This window comes from Vombatus ursinus, unplaced genomic scaffold (genome assembly GCF_900497805.2).
Source record: "Vombatus ursinus unplaced genomic scaffold, bare-nosed wombat genome assembly UNPS02014794.1, whole genome shotgun sequence".
Taxonomy (NCBI): Eukaryota; Metazoa; Chordata; class Mammalia; order Diprotodontia; family Vombatidae; genus Vombatus; species Vombatus ursinus.
In genome coordinates, this window is record NW_020954572.1 from 30,281,346 (window position 1) to 30,300,881 (window position 19,536).

Genomic DNA, 19,536 nt, shown 5'->3' on the forward strand with positions numbered 1-19,536 from the left:
ATCTCTTTTCTCATCATTGAAATGTATGAATTTTCACCTATGCCTCTAATATCCTATAGATGTGCAATGGAGAAGGAATATAGCCATGGGATCTATGACAGTTCAAAACATGATAGAGCACATGCCATTCCGTAGTGGTTTGACACTGCACAGTAGTTGTCACCATCTTTCTGCATCATCCCTTTCTTCTACAGAGTTGGAGGAAAACGGAGTAAAGTCATGTACTGAGTGCACTGAAATGCACCATTTGTGGCCACTTTACCGGTGCACCTCTTTGTTGAACCCAAGTATGTGTTAAGGAATTGTAAGCAAGTAAGCTATCACAATTTAAGACAGGGAATGAGTTTTTATTTTAAAATGAAAGTTATTTGAAACTACATTCACCCTGCTTTGGGCATAGCAAGTTGCAAATAATTTTGTATCACTTCATTTCATTGCTTGACTCAAGTAAATACAACTTTTTTAATGCAAATTTTTGACATCAGTAAATGTTAGCCTGGAGTAAATTTTCAAATAAATGCTTTCTTTGAAAACCTAAGAAATTCTATTGACAACCATTTGAAAATTGACAGCTTTACATGAGCCTTCTGGGAGGCCAAGTTGTGGCTAGGAGAGTATATATGGGGTGTGTGTGTGTGTGTGTGTGTGTGTGTGTGTGTGTGTGTGTGTATGTACGTAACTTCCTATGCATAAAAGTTAACTATGAATTTTCTGCATTACTTTCCTTATGGCTTCATCTAGGATCTGAAGAATAAAAGGAATCCTCGTTTGGTACCATATGCATTACTAGATGAACGTACAAAGAAGTCAAACAGAGACAGTCTTCGTGAAGCAGTTCGAACATTTATTGGTTATGGGTATAATGTTGAGCCTTCAGACCAAGAATTAGGTATTTTGAGATCAGAGTATTCATCCTAGCCCCAATATGAGGAACTGCTTTTTTAAAGAAATAAATGCCAAACCATATAACGTATGGTTATATGTTTAGGTCTAACATATAAGTTAATGTGGTTAGTGTATTCTTCAGAATGTCATATGTATGTATGTATGTGTTTACACACACACAATAAAATGTAACCTTCTTTAGATCAGAGGCAATTTCATTTCTGTCCTCATATGCCCGATGCCCGGCACAATGCCTGGCAGGTAGTATGCACTTAATAAAATTTTGTTGAGTTGACATTTGAAAAAAGACAGAACAATAAGGATCACGAGTAGATTTATAGTAGCTAAATGTGTTACTATAGAAAAATTTTATTGTATCAAAACATGGTTGGAAAGAATACTTAATATGAAATAGATTACTATATGATAAGTACTTTAATGTTACAATGTATTTTCTTATGACTAGATCTTTTCAGGGAATTGAAATGAAAGAAAAAGCGTTTATTCAGCACTGACTATATGCTAGACACTGTTTTGGGAGAAATTGAGGAGGAAGCTTTAGTAAGTCCAGGCTAATTTTATTTTTCTTAGATCTCATTCATTTGGACTTAAGCTTATTTGGTGACTGACTACTTTTGCTAATCCACAAATATAATTCTAGGAATATTTTTAAATGTGCAACAGTGCTGATGAGTACCACTATGTTATGGTCATCCCCGTAATACCAGGAGGTATTATAGATAAATTAATTTTAAATTGTTTTGGGAGGTGAAAGAGCAGGATTCTGTGGTTGTGTCACGACAGTATTTATTGTTAGAGGAAATACCACCTAATGATTAAGGGCCTTTGTGCCTTGCCCTGTTTCTTTCTTTGATTTTCACTAGCTGACCAAACTATGGAAAAAGTCAGTGTGGACAAGATACGATTTTTCCGAGTGGAACAGTCTTATGCAGTGAAATCTGGAAAGTGGTATTTTGAATTTGAAGTGGTGACAGGAGGAGATATGCGTGTTGGCTGGGCCAGGCCAGGCTGTCGGCCGGATATTGAGCTAGGGGCAGATGATCAAGCTTTTGTATTTGAAGGCAGCAAGGTGAGTCAATTTACTGGCACTATCTGCACTTCCTTAATTTAGGTGCTCTTCCTCAGAAATACATAACTACTTCATAGAAACTTAAATGATTGAAGATTTAGATACCTGTGGTTTAAGGACTAGATGCTGTGGTTTGCGGACTAAATGTTTCTTAGTACTAACTATGTCACACACTTACACTAGAGATCAAAGAGGTTATGATTCCTTTGTTGCATATATTAGGTGTATGACAGAGCCCCACACTGACTATAGCATCAGCTTTTACACTGTAGCTTTGACTTCCCCTCCATCCTAGGCCCAGCTTTAGTGAAAGAACATATTACAGAAGCATCATAAACATCCACAAAAGGGAAGTGTAGTCTTTTCATTATTATAGCAGACTGAGAGTCCAGGGAACTGGGTCCCTCCTCTCAGACCAAGTGTCATTGTACCTATTGGCTGTCATGTAGCTCATTTTCCCCTCAGTTTCTGCTCTGTAGAAAATTGAGTGTCCAATAGAAAGCATGTACCAATACTCATCAAGAATAAATATTATTGGTCTGGGCATTTCACCAACCACAGGAGTAGTGCTGAGTAACTTATTTTCCTCATACCTGTTCATTTATTTTTTCCCTAGGGCCAGCGCTGGCATCAGGGGAGTGGATATTTTGGGCGCAATTGGCAACCAGGGGATGTGGTTGGCTGTATGATTAACTTAGATGATGCATCAATGATCTTCACTCTGAATGGGGAACTGTTGATTACCAATAAAGGTTCAGAACTTGCCTTTGCTGACTATGAGATTGAGAATGGTATGTCCATTTACCCTGTCCCTACATAGTACTAGATGAAATGAAATAATGGGAAAGTATTATTTAAGGTTGGACTGAGCATTTGTTTTCTGATTTATTTTGGTTATTTTTTGTTGGTTTATTTTAAACTTAAATACTAAAACTGAAATACACAATAAGAAAAGAAAAAGAAACATTATAAACTTAAATATTAAAACTTAAATACAAAATAAGAAAAGGAAAACAAAAGCATTGCCATGTGCACAGCAGAACATAGGAGAAGATTCAAAATATACAGCAATAAATTTCCATTTCGAGAAGGTCTAAATAATAAATACTATGCATTGTGTTCAGAGATCTTTTCTGTGCTTCTTTGTAAGTTTTCTTTTGTTCTCTGCTGTGTAGTTTTTACTTTGTTCTTTTTTCTCCCTTCCTTCCCCTCTCCCCCAAGAAGGCTACAATTAAGCATAGATACACACACACAACACACACACACACACACCACATACATACATATATATACACATACACACAAAGATATATACATATACGTGTACATACATACACTTACATACACATACATATACTTAGATATCTATAATCATGCTCATATATAATGATTTCTGATTTTTAAGAGCCTTTTAACCTGCTGTTCTTCCAAGGATACTATAACTCCAAAGGACTATTTCCCTTCCAGAGATCAAAATATTTAGAACTTTTAGGGCTATTCTTCTGGTTCTTTGGCCAAATCTCTTTGTCACCTGTCTCTGAGGTTTCTTCTGACCTTCCTTCTTAAGGTTAGGGTATTCTTTTTTTTAGGATATATATTCTGAGGGCATAGACTGGATTTTATGGACCAAGAACACTCAGTAGATAGTCATTTTTACTATTTATTAAAAATTACCATTTGTATTAGTAAATAATAATAATAATAACATGTGATGTATCCATTGACATAAATATTTTAAGTTATGAATTTTTTGAAAAGGCCCTGCCCTAGCCCACTGTCTTACACTTTTCCTTTGGCTTACCAGCGCCTCAGAAGATGTTTTGCCAAGAGCTGTATCTATACATATTAATCAAATTCAGGACAGTGACTCAGTTTAGTTATTTTGTTTGGTTTTAGTTATTTTAATGTTAATTATTAGTTTGTTTTAACAGTCTCTATATTTTGATCATAATTTGATCAGAGGTAATAATATATGAAAGTTTGACAAAAATTGGTTTTCTGACAAGAAGTGTAATTCATTTTCATACTTGTGAAATCTAGATACCATTTTACTTACTAATTTTGACTTGAATATACTTTATGGAATTCTTAAATAAAGAAAATAATTAGCTTATACTAAGTGACTCCATCCCATTAATCAGGTCAGTCAATATTGCTCTAATAGCCAAGAGACCTTAATTTTAATCCTGTCTCTGTTTCTTAGTTGTGTGACTTTTGGCAACATACTTTATCTCTCTGAGCTTTATTTCTATTGGTTAAGAAAAGAATAAGTGAATTGGAATGGATATGTCACTACCTTTCCAGTTCTAAATGTGTGTAATTCAATGGAAATTAACTGTATGTCCACTATATATAGTTCTCTCCTTAATGATGAAGAAAAGTATAAAGGATCATGCACATCATCAAGGTAGCTTGGTGCAGTGGTAAGAGCACAGACTGGAGTCAGAGGAGCTAAGCTAAAGTTTTACCTCTGATTCTTAATACCTGTAAAACTTTATATAAGTCACTTCTTATATAAGTGACTTATATAAGTCCCTGAGCCTCCATTTTCTCAACTGTGAAAGGAAGAGGTGGATACATTCTGGGAAGATGGAAGAGTAGGTCAGAAATTTCCAGACTCTCCAGATTTCCTCCACAAACAGAAAATCACCATGAAATGAACATAGAGCAGCAGAAATAAAGGGGTAAAGTAAATGTGCTGGTTTTTGGAAAAAAGAAAAAGATAATGAAGTTTGCAAGCTATTGGCTTTGCATCCTGGCAGAATTCTCAAAGAAATATCATTAAAAGTACTGTGTATGCTTGCAGTGCATCTTAAACTGTGGGTCATTACCCCATATGGGGTCGCGAAAAATTTGGCAACAGTATAAGGCTTCTGAACATGCAACGACCAAAAATTAATTAAAAATCACACACTTAATGAATCTGAGATGTTTGTAGCAGCTCTTGCCCGTGGTGCATTGGGCAACTTCATTGCAGCCTTGGTTCTGAATACAAAGCATGTGCACTTTGCCTGCTCTCAGGCCATGCAGTGCCATTGAATGATGCTGAAACCCAAAAAGGCATTGCGAATGGAAAAAAGCTTAAGAACCTGCTTTAAACCACTTGGGCACAAAAAGGTAATGGATGGGAAATGTAAGAAAGAAATCACAAGCCTAGCACTGAAACATGATATAGTAATGATGAGAAATTTCATTTATCTCGATATTTGTTCGATGTCCTCATGTGGAGAAAGCAGAATAGCTAATAATTTCTAGATTTGTCTTAATGATAATGTCATCCTTCAAAGGTGGAGGAACCAAAAAAGTGCAATCCTCTGATGAACTGATTCTCTTAAATAGGGAAGAACTAGTTCCTGATTTGTAATCAATAAGTCAAGCAACAAGCGTTTATTCAGCGCCTTTGTGATGGGCACTGTGGATACAAGTATAGAAAATGAAGGGGGAAAAGCCTGCTAATAAGGAGCTTATGTTTTAAAGGGGAAGACCATAAGATATACAGAAAAAAGAGAAAATAAATACAAACAAGTACAAAATAGTTTGGGAGGAGAAAGTGCTAACAGTTTGAGGAGTCAAGTAGTAGTTGTTATTTAAGGGATGTCTTGAAGAAGTTGGGAAGTCTAGGAGGTTGAGATAAAGAAGGAGTTCATTTCAGACTGGAGGAAAGCCAATGCAAAAATAAGAGATAGCAATACTGCAGAGGAGTGTCATGGGTGAAGAACAGCAGAGAAGGCTGAAGGTGGTGTGCGATGGGTGAAGAACAGAGAGGCCAGTTTGTCTTGAGCACAGATGTGGGATGGGAGGGTTGAGAGGAGAGGAAGAATGTTCATTGAAGCTAGAAAAATAGATTGAGATTAGATTGCAAAGGACTTTAAAAGCTAAACAAAAAGTTTAAGTGATGGAAATCTTGTGGGGAGTGACCATTCCTCTTTAACATGTTGCAGTTAGGAAAGGACAGTTGCAGTGAGGAGGAACAATGGGACTTGTCTAATGAAGTTTGTATGTATACACAGAGAACTCCCCAAGAAACTTAGATTTTATAAAGTTAGGTAGAGAAGATGGAAGGAAAAATTGGTGACATGATGAATGTAAAAGCACAGCAAAGTCCTGTAGAACAGTGTGAGCAATGCTAAATCTCAGAGTGAGATGAGGCTGATGAGGGAAACCAAGGATAATAGAAATACTATAAAAGCTCTATTTCAGGAAATAAAGAAGATAAGAGAAGGGATAGGACCATGACTTGGAGTGCATGGAATACTGATAACTAACAACAGAGAAAGCTGAGGTGCTCCACTCTTTGTTTCCTTTTTCCCCCCTCTTAAGGAAAATGACTTTTGGATTGAAAGAATAAAAATAAAGAGATAATAGCCAATATAGCACTTTAAAGTTTGCATACACTTTCTCATTTGATCCTCAAAATAGCATTCTGAAGTGTAGGGCTATTATCCCCATTTTCCACATAAGGTAACAGACTGAGAGAGGTTAAGTGATTTGCTCAGGGTCATATGGTTTAGGTGAAGTCAAATACTCTAGCATCTCTTCCCACTCCTCCCTCAATGAATTCAAGTACATTAGGCCCAGAAGAATTACATCTCCAAATACTTAAAGAGCTAGCAGGTGTGATTACTAAGTTACTGTCTGTGATCTAATTTATTATATAAAAAATCATGAAAAATGGAAGGGATATCAGCTTAGCGAGGGATAAATGCCCTCATTTAAAATGGAAGAGAACAGTGAGGCAATGAGTTTGACTTTGGTTCCTTGAGAAATTTTAGAATGGATCTTTAAAGAGATGGTTAATGAAAGTCTATTCAAGAAATCAGTAACTACAAAGTACCATCATAGCTTAATCAAGAATATATCATTGCAAAAACCTTTATTTTTTTACAAAGTTACTAAGCAAGCCATTCAGAGGAATGCTGAAAATATAGTCTGCCTAGACTATATAGCAAAGTAGACTATATAGACTAGCAAAATAATTAATAAAGTATTTCATACTATTCCTATGGAAAGCGATGCAAAGATTTAAGCTAGATAATAATGCAGGTAAATGGACTCAAAACTGGAATTATCATTTGTGTATCTGTGCCTGGACTTGTTCTATTTAAGATTTTTATCAAGGTCTTGGATGGCAAGCTCTTTAAATACTCAAGTGATACAAAATTGGGAGGGATAGCTAATACAGTAGATAACAATGTCAAGATCCCAAAAGATCTTACTAGGTTAGAGCAAAGGTGTCAAACGTGCAACGACAGGCGTCACAATATTAACAAGTGTGGCCAGAACCAGATTAAAATACAATTAGGAAATGTTTAACAAAATAAATGGAAGATGAAAATAAAAGAGAGATAACTTTGCATTTTAAAACTAAGTCAATATGCAACCCTAAGGATCCATATATGCAGATTAGTGGCCCATGACTCTATTTAAGTTTGACATAACTGAGCTAGATTATTGAACTGAATCCAATAAGATTAAATTCAGTAGGAAGAAATGTAAATTCATACACTTACATTCAATAAATCACCTTCACAAGTACAGGATGGGAGAGACATGGTTAAATGGCAGTATGTCTAAGAAATATCTCAAGGTTTTAGTAGGCTGCAAACTCTTATAAGTAAGTAGGAACAACAGCACACAGTATTGAGCTACATTGAGAGGCATAGCTTCCAGGAACAAGGAGGATGAATACAAAGTCTTTCCGTATTCCACTCTGTTGGTCAGACTATATCTGGATTATTGTGTTCAGTTCTGGGTACCATGGTTTAATAAGGACATTGGTAAACTGGAGAACCTAAAGGAGGGCAATTAAGATGATGCTATAGGATGACTAAGTATCAAGAGATTATTAAGGATTAGATTGGTCAGGGAAGGCTTAATTTGAGTGGCATTTGAGTTGCACCTTGAATGATAGGAAAGATTTATTTCAGTAAGTGGAGAAGGCAAGGGGCATCATTCCAGGTGAAAGGAGCTAACTGATTTAGCAAGTTGTGTATAGAAAGGAAAGCACAAGACATGTTGAAGAACAATGAAAGAGCAATTTAATTAAAACAAATAGATTCATAGCATGGGAATTCTGGAAGACAAGTCTGGTAAGGTAAATATGACCAGATTATGGTGGATATTGAATACAAGACTGAGTTTGGGCATTACCCTGTACAAAATGAAGTGAGATTTAATATCTACTTTCAGATATATTAAACATGTAAATGAACTTTTTAAATTATAAACAACAATTCTGTTCATTCAATAATGGCTTAGGAATTTGGTATGGGAAAGGGGGGGGAGTTGAATAGAAGTAGTCATTACTTCCATGCAAGATGGCAGAATAAATAGGAATAGCACAATCCAGTTTCCAGGCATGTGCTCCAGAAATTATAAAACAAAAGAGCATCAGATCAAATAATGATTTAGAAATAGAGAAACCACAGTGAATATCTTTGTCCAGCCTACGTTGGTAAAAGGGGACACATAGCATCTTGTAAGCACCAAGGAAGGAGGTGGAACAGAGAAACTTGTTTAAGAAAAGCATAGTGTAGGGGGCAGAGCCAAGATGGCAGAGTGAAAGCAGTGACTTGCTTGAGCTCTCCCCCAAACCCCTCCAAATACCTGTAAAAAAAATGGCTCTAAACTAATTCTAAAGCAGCAGAACCCATGAAAAGACAGAGTGAGACGAATTTCCAGCCCAAGACAGACTGGATGGTTGATTGAAAAGGTATATCGCGCCAGGCAGGGAGAGGAACGCAGATCGGTGTGGGCATGCAGGCCTCAGCGAACCTGCAGGACTGAATCGCGAGTAGCTGCAGCAGTTTCCAGACCTCTCAACCCATGAACACCAAAGACAACTTAGAAGGTCAGTGGGAAAAGTCTGTTTCTGTGGTAAGAGATAGAAGCTAGGTCCCAGCCGCAGTTTCCAAGCGCAGCCCGGGGGCAGTGGCTGCTTCTGGAGCTTCCCGCCCACAGACTGAGGAGGAATTGAGTGGCTGATCAGAGGGGGATTGCAGGGATCTCTTTGCCAGTGCTGAGACAGGAATCTTTCGCTTTGCCCGTGCTTGGATCTGGGTCAAAGTTCTGGGTGGCAGTCCTGGGGTGAGGAGGAGCGCTGGCATGGTGGAGCTTATGGTGGTGGAGAGGAAATCCTCCTCACAGTTCCAAGACAGAAAAGAGTGCTTGTGGTCACTCATAGACCAGAGCACAGGCTAGGAAAGGAGTAAATACCTCGCCCCTTATCATACCATCTTGGAAGAACTGAAAATTTACAGGTCCCTAGAAGTATCTCTGAAAACAGCTGTACAAACCCCGACAGTACATTCTCCACATTGGAAGCAGACCCCTACCTTAACAAAGAGTTTAAAACTCAAGTATTTGGCTGGGATCTTGAGCAAACCTTGAAAAAAGAGTCAGATCATAGAATCTTTCAAAGAAGATCAAAACATACAACCAGAAGAAGACAACAAAGTCAAAGCTCCTATATCCAAAGCCTCCAAGAAAAATATGAATCAGTCTCAGGCCTTGGAAGAGCTCAAAAAAAGATTTTGAAAATCAAGTAAGAGAAGTAGAGGAAAAATTGGGAAGAGAAATGAGAGTGATGCAAGAAAATCATGAAAAACAAGTCAACAGCTTGCTAAAGGAGACCCAAAAAAATACTGAAGAAAATAACACCTTAACAAATAGCCTAACCTAAATGGCAAAAGAGGTCCAAAAAGCCAATGAGGAGAAGAATGCCCTAAAAAGCAAAATTGGCCAAATGGAAAAGAAGTCAAAAAGCTTACTCAAGAAAATACTTCCTTAAAAATTAGAATAGAGCAATTGGAAGTTAATGACTTTATGAGAAGTCAAGTCACTGTAAAACAAATGCAAAAGAATGAAAAAATAGAAGAGAATGTGAAATATCTCATTGGAAAAACAACTGACCTGGAAAATAGATCCAGGAGAGAGAATTTAAAAATTATTGGACTATCTGAAAGCCATGATCAAAAAAAGAGCCTAGACATCATCTTTCAAGAAAATTATCAAGGAAAACTTCCCTGATATTTTAGAACCAGAGGGCAAAATAGAAATGGAAAGAATCTATCAATCTCCTCCTGAAAGAGATCCCCAAAGGAAAACTCCTAGGAATATTGTAGCCAAATTCCAGAGTTCCCAGATCAAGGAGAAAATATTGCAAGCAGCCAGAAAGAAACAATTCAAGTATTGTGGAAACACAATCAGGATAACACAAAATTTACACTGCATTGAGGGATTGCAGGGCTTGGAATATAATGTTCTAGAGGTCAAAGGAGATAGCATTACAACCAAGAATCATCTACCCAGCAAAACTGAGTATAATCCTTCAGGGGAAAAAATGGACATTCAGTGAAATAGAGGACTTTCAAGCATTCTTGATGAAAAGAACAGAGCTGAATAGAAAATTTGACTTTCAAATATAAGACTGAAGTGGAACATGAAGAGGAAATGGTGAGAAACTATTCTACATATCCACTATTTCTATGTGGGAGTTTTCATTTTGGGGTTTCTTTTAGGATGTGACTAGTAGATTCTTTCTATTTTTATTTTGATCTGTGGGTTTGTTTTTGTTTTTTTTAGTGAGGCAGTTGAGGTTAAGTGACTTACCCAGAGTCATACAGCTAGGAAGTATTATGTGTCTGAGGCCAGATTTGAACTCAGGTCCTCCTGACTCTAGGGCTGGTGCTCTGTCCACTGTGCCACCTAGCTGCCCCATTGACCTCCAGTTTTAAGAGATTTAGGTAGTTTTCATTCAGAAAATGTCTATTTTTCCCCTGTAGGATGATAATTTTTCTCTTTGTGTTATCCTTGGATGTGTGACTTTTTATTTTTTTGTCTTTTGGAATATCATATTCCAAGTTTTCCTGTCCTTGATACTGTTAGCTGCTAAGTCTTTTGGTATCCTAGCTGTAGTTTCATGATATTTGAATTCTTACTTACAGTATTTTTTCAAAATTCTAGAAGCTCTAGATTTTGGGTATACACAATTTTATAGCCCTTTGGGCATAGTTCCAAATTGCTCTCCAGAATAGTTGGATCAGTTTACAACTCCACCAACAATGCATTAGTGTTCCAATTTTCCCACATCTTCTCCAACATTTATCATTGTCCTGTTTTGTCATGTTAGCCAATCTGATAGTGCGATATGGTACCTCAGAGTCATTTTTATTTGCATTTCTCTAATCAATGGTGATTTAGAGCATTTTTTTAATATGCCTTTAGATAACTTTAATTTCTTCATCTGGAAACTGCCTGTTCATATCCTTTGACTGTTTATCAGTTGGAGAATGACATATATTCTTATAAATTTGACTTGGTTCTCTATATATTATAGAAATGAGGCCTTTATTAGGGACACTGGCTATAAAAATTGTTTCCCAGTTTTCTGCTTCCCTTCTAATTTTGGTTGCATTGGCTTTGTTTGTGCAAAGCTTTTTTAATTTAATGTACTCAAAATTATCCAGAATGTGAAATGAAATTGGTACTTTGTAGGAGGAGGCAGGTACAAACATTTAAAATTCTGATGTGACTTTTCTTCTGTTATTCATAAATCCTTATTCCTATCAATATTCTAGATGATTTCCTTTCATCTCTTTCAACAGAATTTATTATTTCTCTGACTCTCATCTGCTTGGACTATAGCACTTCTTTGTGCCATTTCCAGAAAGGAAGAGGGAGAAAAAGAGAGAGAGAGACAGAGACAGAGACAGAGACAGAGAGAAGCAGGAGGAGGAGAAAGGAGAGTTTGACATTTTTTGACATTTCTGTTTTACACTATTTTTTTGTTCCCCAGTATTTACAACATGGAGAATACACTTCAGAAGTTACCAAGTAAAAAAATGATAGTTGATGTTCAGAAAGATCATTATTTGGCCTAATGATATATGGTGGCTTGCTGTTGTTAAATCATTTCAGTCATGTCTGACTCTGCATGACCCTTTCTGGGGTTTTCTTGGTAAAGGCACTGAAGTGGTTTGCCATTTCCTTCTCCAGCTCATTTCACATATGAGGAAATGGAGACAAACAGGATTAAGTCTCTTGCCCAGGGTCACATAGCTAGTAAATTTATGAGGCTGGATTTGAACCCAGGTCTTCCTGACTCCAGGTGGTGGATAGAGATCCACTGAACCCACTTAGCTGCCTTGAGTATTGTGGCTTACTGTAAGGGTTTTTTTTTTCTTAATTTAACATGCCTGCATAGGGCTCTCTTTTTTTCCATGGAGCCCAAAATGCTTTGTCCTGCTCTTCTATCTACCACAACTATAAGCAATATAACATAATGTTCAATGGTTGAGGAAATTACATATGAGAAGAGGGACAGTTGATATACATAATGATTAGTGATCAAGAATTAGAAAATATACATTCTAGCTCTAGATAGAATTCAATTCAAGCACTGCCCTGCTTCTCCATTTCCCTTTCCGATTTGCTCTCCATGCCTTAATTTCCCTTTCTCCTCACCTACCTTGAGAGCAGGGACTTGTTTTGTTTTTCTCTTTTGTTGTATTCCCAGCACTTAGCACTGTGTCTGATACTTAGTAGGTGCATAATAAATACTTGTTGACTCTTATTTATAATATTGCCCATACCAGAGCAATGTTCTGAAGATTTACATAGTATTTTGATGCCTTGAATAAACAACATTATGGAAATGGAGTCATAACCTTCTACTTTTCATTCAATAGAAAGAACTAAAGTAATGAATGTGACTACTGAGATATGTTGCCATTAGAGGCAAGTTCTATTGTGCAATAAGTCAAAGAATCAGTTGAAAGAACTGAGTATGTTTAACTTGGAGAAGACGAGACTTAAGGAAGACATGATAGCTGTCTTCGAAGATATGAAAGGCTAACATGTGGAAGAGAGATTAGTCTTGTTCTTGTTCTTTGGAGGCAGAATGTGGAATAATGAGTAGAAGTTACAAAGATGCATATTTTGGCTCAATGAAAGGGGGGAAAACTCCTAACAATTAGAGTTGTCCAAAAGTGTAATGGATTGTTTCCTTGGGCAGTAGTGAATTGTCTGTCATTGGTGTTCTTTAAGTAGAAACTAGATGCCTGCTTGTCAGGGATATTAAAGAGAATATTCCTTGTCAGTTAGTAATTGAACTAGATGGGCTTCAAGATCCCTTCTAGCTATAAGACTCTATGATCTTGGCATTATTGCTCTCTCTTTCTCTCTCTCTCTCTCTCTCTCTCTCTCTCTCTCTCTCTCTCTCTCTCTCTCTCTCTCTCTCTCTCTCTCTCTCTCTTATAGTATTCGTTTGGGCTTGTTTTTTTTCTGGAGCCTATTCTCCTTTCTCTCTGCTCTGAATCAGGTATTTGGTTTGGCTTATCTTCTACTTGCAGGTATTATCCCCCATCCACTGAGATGTCCCTTAAGCTATTTTCTTTCTATTTATTCTCTTCTGTAACTTTTTGTTATGTCTTACCTCTCCACCGCCATCATTGAGGATGATACTATTTTGCTTTGTAATGTTCCTTTTCTTTACTTCCAGAGACACAATTGCTGTTAAAATTGGAAAAAGGTCATTTTGTTGCAGAATAATGCACAGATGAATGAATGTAGAATTCAAATGATCTCCTGAAGACTTGTCATATTGTTTATGTCAGAAAATCTAATATTTCTTACCATCTTTGTCAGAAATTCACATAATGACCTTGCTTAAATCCTTTTGCCCCTTTGCATATCAATTTTCTCTTTAATACAATGTAGCCCTCCGCTTAATTTTCAGTAACGCTGAAATAAGAATCTGAGAAAAGCTGTAATTTCCTTAGAAAAAATAAATTACATGTAGGATCATGCTTTTCTTTCTGTAGCATTATCAATTCACCCAATAAACTATGCTGAAAGTTAGAAATATTTTACTATGCTTTTAGTTGTAATTGCTGCTTCCTAAATTTTTTTTTTTTTTTTTTTACTTCTGCCACCTGCTGCCTTTAATCCAGTCATATCAATGGACTGGAAAGGAAAGGATTGTTTTTGGAAAGTCCCAATTTCTGCTTACACCGTAACTATATTCCAAGAGAAGCCACTGGGTTTGCTTTTTTTTTTCTTGGATTGCCCACTATTAGCAGAAACTTGTACTTTTAATTTGGTTGTGGTGACAGCTTCTATTAGAACATCTTTGTGTGCCCTAGCCCAATAATAGACTTTCTAACTCACCAGTATACAGTTACCTATGGATATGGTTTTGTTTTAAGCATAGCCAATTATTTCATCTAGGTAGGAAACTGTGAAATTTCCTCTGCTCATGCAGATGTACAGTTCACCTGTAATTTGTAACTTTAGAGGTAGTGCCAGGTAGCACTGCAGATGTTAAGTGACCTGCCTATACAACTAGTATGGGTCAGAGGCAGAACCAAGGTCTTCCAGACAGTGTAGGGTGCTCATGGAAATTTGGAGATTACCTACCCCACCCACTCACTTAATCTACTGCCATTACCCATTTCTAAATGGTCCTGTTATCTAGAAAGAATAATTGTATCTCTGGAAGTGTCCCACCTACCCTCTGGAGTGATTTGTTTATCTGTCTATATCTGACTCAATTTTGAATTCTAGGTTGCATGCCTTGAGTAGAATATGCTGTGTAAATTTTTCCAGAAAGACTATATTTTGGTTTTTAATCTCAATGAAAGATAGTATTCATTATGAAATGTAAGCTTTTCTAAAGTTACCTTTAAATATCTTTAGGATAAATTTTCCTTTAGCCATCAAACAAACAAAAAAAAAACACATCTTTCTCTGCTTCTTTCCTTCTCTTCCTCCCTGCTCCATAAACTTTCATCCAGATTGTTCTAGTACCCAGATAAGTATTGCTTTCCCTCCATGGTCTGTTTATTTGGCTACAGTTAGTATTTATAGATTTAACACAAGTGAGAGCCAAACAGACTGAACTTCTTCTTTGGTCTTTTTATGAATGGTAATTTTGAGTGTGGGTAAGGATTCAAAATCTAGCTTGGTGAGATAATTACATAGCTGTAGGAAGGAAAACGAAGATTTTTAAGACTTTTGCTATACCTTCCCTTAACTCTTTTTTTTTCCTATATAAAGTAGATTAGTAATGATATCCCCATGTATGTCACCAGTGCTTTAAAGGGAGAAAGGACCTTATTCCCTTAACTTTTTTTGTCATGTCCTATAATTTAGTATTTCATAGTTTTAAAAAATTTATCTTTTCCCCCTAACTGGGCCCTTATATAACTTTCCACCCTTAAGAAATAGTAGGAAAAGTCTACTTTTTCTTCTGTATTTGGTTTCGTCTTTCTGTTTTGTCCTTGTTTTCATCACTAAGAAATTCATGTGATTAATTGCTTTTCCCAAATCATTTTTGCAGTCAGTCACTAGTTCTATTGGATATGTTATGGAGAAAATGGTTGCTAAAACACCAGCTTCCCCCTGGGTTCCGTTGTTATTAAGTATGTAGAGATGTTAGATTTCCTCACCAGCCTCAAGGCAATAGAATGTGCTGGCTAAATTGGGCCTTCTTTCTACTGTTCTATAGGTTTTGTCCCCATATGCTCACTGGGTTTGTCTCAGATTGGCCGTATGAACCTTGGGATGGATGCTAGTACCTTCAAGTATTACACCATGTGTGGCCTCCAGGAGGGCTTTGAGCCTTTTGCTGTCAACATGAACCGAGATGTTGCTATGTGGTTCAGCAAACGCCTCCCTACATTTGTCAATGTGCCAAAGGATCATACTCATATAGAGGTAGGATTACATATTCAAGGGAAGCCCTAGTGGAGCCTGATGTGCCAAGACATTAATCCCTGTCATCATCTAACCTCTTGCATAAAGCCATGTAACATTACCTTAGCTCCTTCTTGTTTTCCTTTTTGACTCTTTGTAACAATTATAAGCATTCTGTGTAGGTCTATAAAGCTATATCTTAATGACTCGGTGGTTGTTTTTAGTTGACAACTGCAATATCTTGTAAACAGATTCCTCATAACTATAAAACTGTCCCTTCTAAGTCTGCTCTATCATGGTGAGGTTGTATGCAATAATCAACAACATTAATCACTTATAGGAACACAAGGACTAAGTGTTGTAATTCTGTGGTTTTAGTCCTTATGTGCTTAAAACCCAAGCTCTCAGACCTAACTTGATTTCTGTCACACCATGACACTGTGGAAGTCTTTCTAGGCTTGTGGATTAAGAGATGACATATGTCTTTACAGCTTCCCTTATTTCAAAAATATACAACTTCCAGAACTTGCAAAACTTCCAGCTTAGTAATAAAAATGGAACCCTGCACAGAGTAGGCTTTTCAGTGAATGTTTGCTGATTTAAATTAAAATGAGGGAAATTCAATCTAACTGCCCAATCTAACTATACCCTTAAATTGTAATCATCTAGCCCAAGTTGGCTACAATTTTGTGCTATGAAGGGAACCAAGGCAGTTCTACTATGATATTGATTCTAAGTGTTCTAGTTTCTTGTTCATTATAAATTCTACCATTTTTTCTTTTTCTTTAATTTTGAGCACATTATTTCTTAACCAGTTTCTTAACCTCCTAATCCTGTATCATTGTCTTCATTAGGACTCTCTTCTGTGAGCTTTTCACTGATCATTATTTAAGTGTAGAGAAGGTAAAAATACCAAGATTTAAAATAAAATAAGTATTACTAAACACAGCCTAATTCTCCTGTCTTCCTAGGATGCAATTTAGTTGTTTTTTTCTCCCTTGCTTGTTCCATGAAATGTCTGCTCTTTTGATGAATCTTTTGTAAGCCACTGATCCATAGTTTTGACTTTGATGGCATAAATATGAAATTGCATTTGAGGTGCATACATAAGTAGCTGGGTACAAAAGATTTCTGAAGCTCTCTGTTCATCTCTATAAGAAACCAAAGGAAAGAGACATGAAAAATAAAAAATTTCCTGTCTTCTTGCTCCAATTTAGGCCCATGTCAGTCAGTCTTTTAGGTAGAATAATTTGGAGTGCTTCTAGTTTGGAGACTTTACTCCTTCCTACTTGGATCTGCAGAAAATAAACTTTGCATCAGACAAACTCATAAAATAGTGAAAAGTCACAGTGACTTTAGTGATTGCATTTGGAGAATCATCATTTCTTAGTTATAAGTAAGCAAGAGAAATTCAAAATGAGTAATAGAGAGAAAAAATAAGGCCTAGGACCCCCAAATGCTACATTGTAAAGTTTGTGTTTTCAGGTCATAAGAATTGATGGGACAATGGATACCCCACCCTGCCTTAAGGTCACCCACAAGACATTTGGCACACAGAATAGCAGTGCTGAAATGATCTACTGTCGCCTGAGCATGCCTGTGGAATGCTATTCCTCCTTCCACCACAGTACTGGTTTGGAAAGTGACATTTTTCAGAAAAGGTAAGATGCAGCCTTTGCTTCACTCTAACAGCTATGAAAAGAGAAATGTGTATGCATGCACATGTGTGCATTTATGTGTATGGATGTATGTTGAAATGGAGGGAGAGAAATGCATGCATGTGTTTGTGAAGTTTGAGAGACTTTTTTTAGGTGTCTAATTAAAATGATCAATCTAAAACTATATAAGCATATAACTCTAGTGGTGAGATTTCTACTTATTCTTAACCTCACTTATTTCCTAGACCTCTAACATACCATTTCCCTTTTGTTTAGAGAAAAATATCAACTAAATTTCTCATCTCTTTTGACCATTTGTGATACTATAAACTCATAGAGGGCAGCAGAGACAAAGTTTTTTAGTTAAACTAAGAAACAATTCCTAGCACAGATACACATGGACAGAGAATATCAATATTAACCTAAGCTTGACTTTGGTTTGATGTATTGGAAATACTGCCCCAACCTGGTCCACATTTTTAATAGTGACCATGCATATATTTATCTTATAGAACTGCCTCTAATTGATTTATTTTCCTATAAAAACTCATTATATACTAGATATTATGAAGCCATAGGTGGTTAAGAGAGGGAGGGTGGGCAGTGACATGTTTAGAGCAAAGTCCAAGGACCAGCTAGCATTGTCAAGACTCATATTCCAGTTTTATAAATTTTAACAAAATATTAAAGAAATGTCAACTGGCTGTTAAATCAACTAGATTCTCTAAACTGGTGAATAACTAAAACATGATTATTTCTTTTCTCTCCCTTCTATCCCCCAGGAAACAGATACAAGAAATAGTTGCTCATACAACAACGGTAAGTAATATTTGCTCGGTTAAGGTTTACATTATTTGATTATTTATCTCAATATTACCTTTTTGAGTATATTAGGATTTCATGTAACCCTTCTGATTGTTCTTTTATGTATTAGTTACTCATAACCCTCCCCCTCCCCAAACCAGGAAGATAATGAAAGTGATTAAGTGGGGAGAAGCAGTGAGAAGCCAGTCCAAAGAAAAAGGGTTGCTTCAGCACATGTAAAATACTCAATATATATAAAAATTAATAATTGCATCATATGTAATAATTTTATTATAATTATATGTTATAAAAAAGGAAAGTAATACCTCTTAATTCCTTACTCTCTATCATAGGTATTTATTAGTGGTTTAAAAAAATCCCTTGAAAGGAATTGAATACTCACCTCCCTGCATTGCAGGAATATAGATTCCCCAAAGTTACATTGGAATCCATTGTGCAGAGAGGAGCCTAACTTCAGTAAAGTTTAATGACTACTGATAGAACATACATATAAAGCAAATATTGATGTTTGACTAGGTGGTTTGCTTTTTTCTCTTCAATAACTTTACGGTTAACCTAGCACACCAGAGTAAAAGCTATATCAGTTATTAAACCTTTCAGCCATTGTGAATGTTAAAATTCTTTTCAGCATTTTACAATAATGTGCTTTGTCACTAGTCTCTTCTGTGTATATAACACCATTCTGAATGACTGTTCCTGGTCTTTAGTCTGTCTTTATTATTTTATAGCAAAAGGGAGGGGATATTGGTACTTTCACGAGCTGTTAAGGGATGGACAGGAAGTTAACAACTAGGAAGCCTTACTCTCCGATCAACTCTTATTTCACATATATAGTCACCTAGTGCTTCTTGGGAACCCAGTGTGGCCACTGAGAGAGAATCACCACCTAGTAAAAATCTACAGACAAAGCTCCAAATGCTTTACCATCTTATTGCTCTTGTTTTCAATCAACATTGGTGCTTTAGAATTTGTATGGCAGTGCTTTAGCTTTTTTCATTAACCCATCATATTTTCTCTACAGCAGTGCTATTATTCTGTGCGCATATTTGCTGGCCAGGACCCTTGCTACACTTGGGTCGGGTGGGTGACACCAGACTACCATTTGTATAGTGAGAAGTTTGACTTGAATAAAAACTGCACAGTGACCGTGACTCTGGGAGACGAAAGAGGCCGAGTCCATGAAAGGTAAATGGGGTTCCCCTTAAAAGTCAAGTGTCCATCACAAGCTTCTTCACAGATCCTTTCCCCTTGTGTAACTCATTCCCAGAAACTTATTTGCTCCTATCTTTCACTGAATCACCCCCACCCGTATTGGACGTGATATTGAGAGCAGTTATATCAAAGTGAAACTTCTGTATAGTTTTTAAATTTTTAGCCTCTTAA

At 36.5% G+C, this 19,536-nt stretch overlaps 1 protein-coding gene across 1 annotated transcript in view; it reads left to right on the forward strand.

Annotated features, from left to right (window-relative positions):
- RYR3 (ryanodine receptor 3) overlaps window positions 1-19,536 on the forward strand; it is a 579,223-nt gene that overhangs the window by 268,313 nt on the left and 291,374 nt on the right. The window contains exons 25-31 of the mRNA XM_027869916.1: window positions 742-889; window positions 1,770-1,975; window positions 2,592-2,766; window positions 15,483-15,691; window positions 17,156-17,331; window positions 18,111-18,147; window positions 19,175-19,338. Coding sequence (XP_027725717.1) covers window positions 742-889; window positions 1,770-1,975; window positions 2,592-2,766; window positions 15,483-15,691; window positions 17,156-17,331; window positions 18,111-18,147; window positions 19,175-19,338 — 1,115 coding nt within the window. The remainder of the gene's footprint in view (window positions 1-741; window positions 890-1,769; window positions 1,976-2,591; window positions 2,767-15,482; window positions 15,692-17,155; window positions 17,332-18,110; window positions 18,148-19,174; window positions 19,339-19,536) is intronic.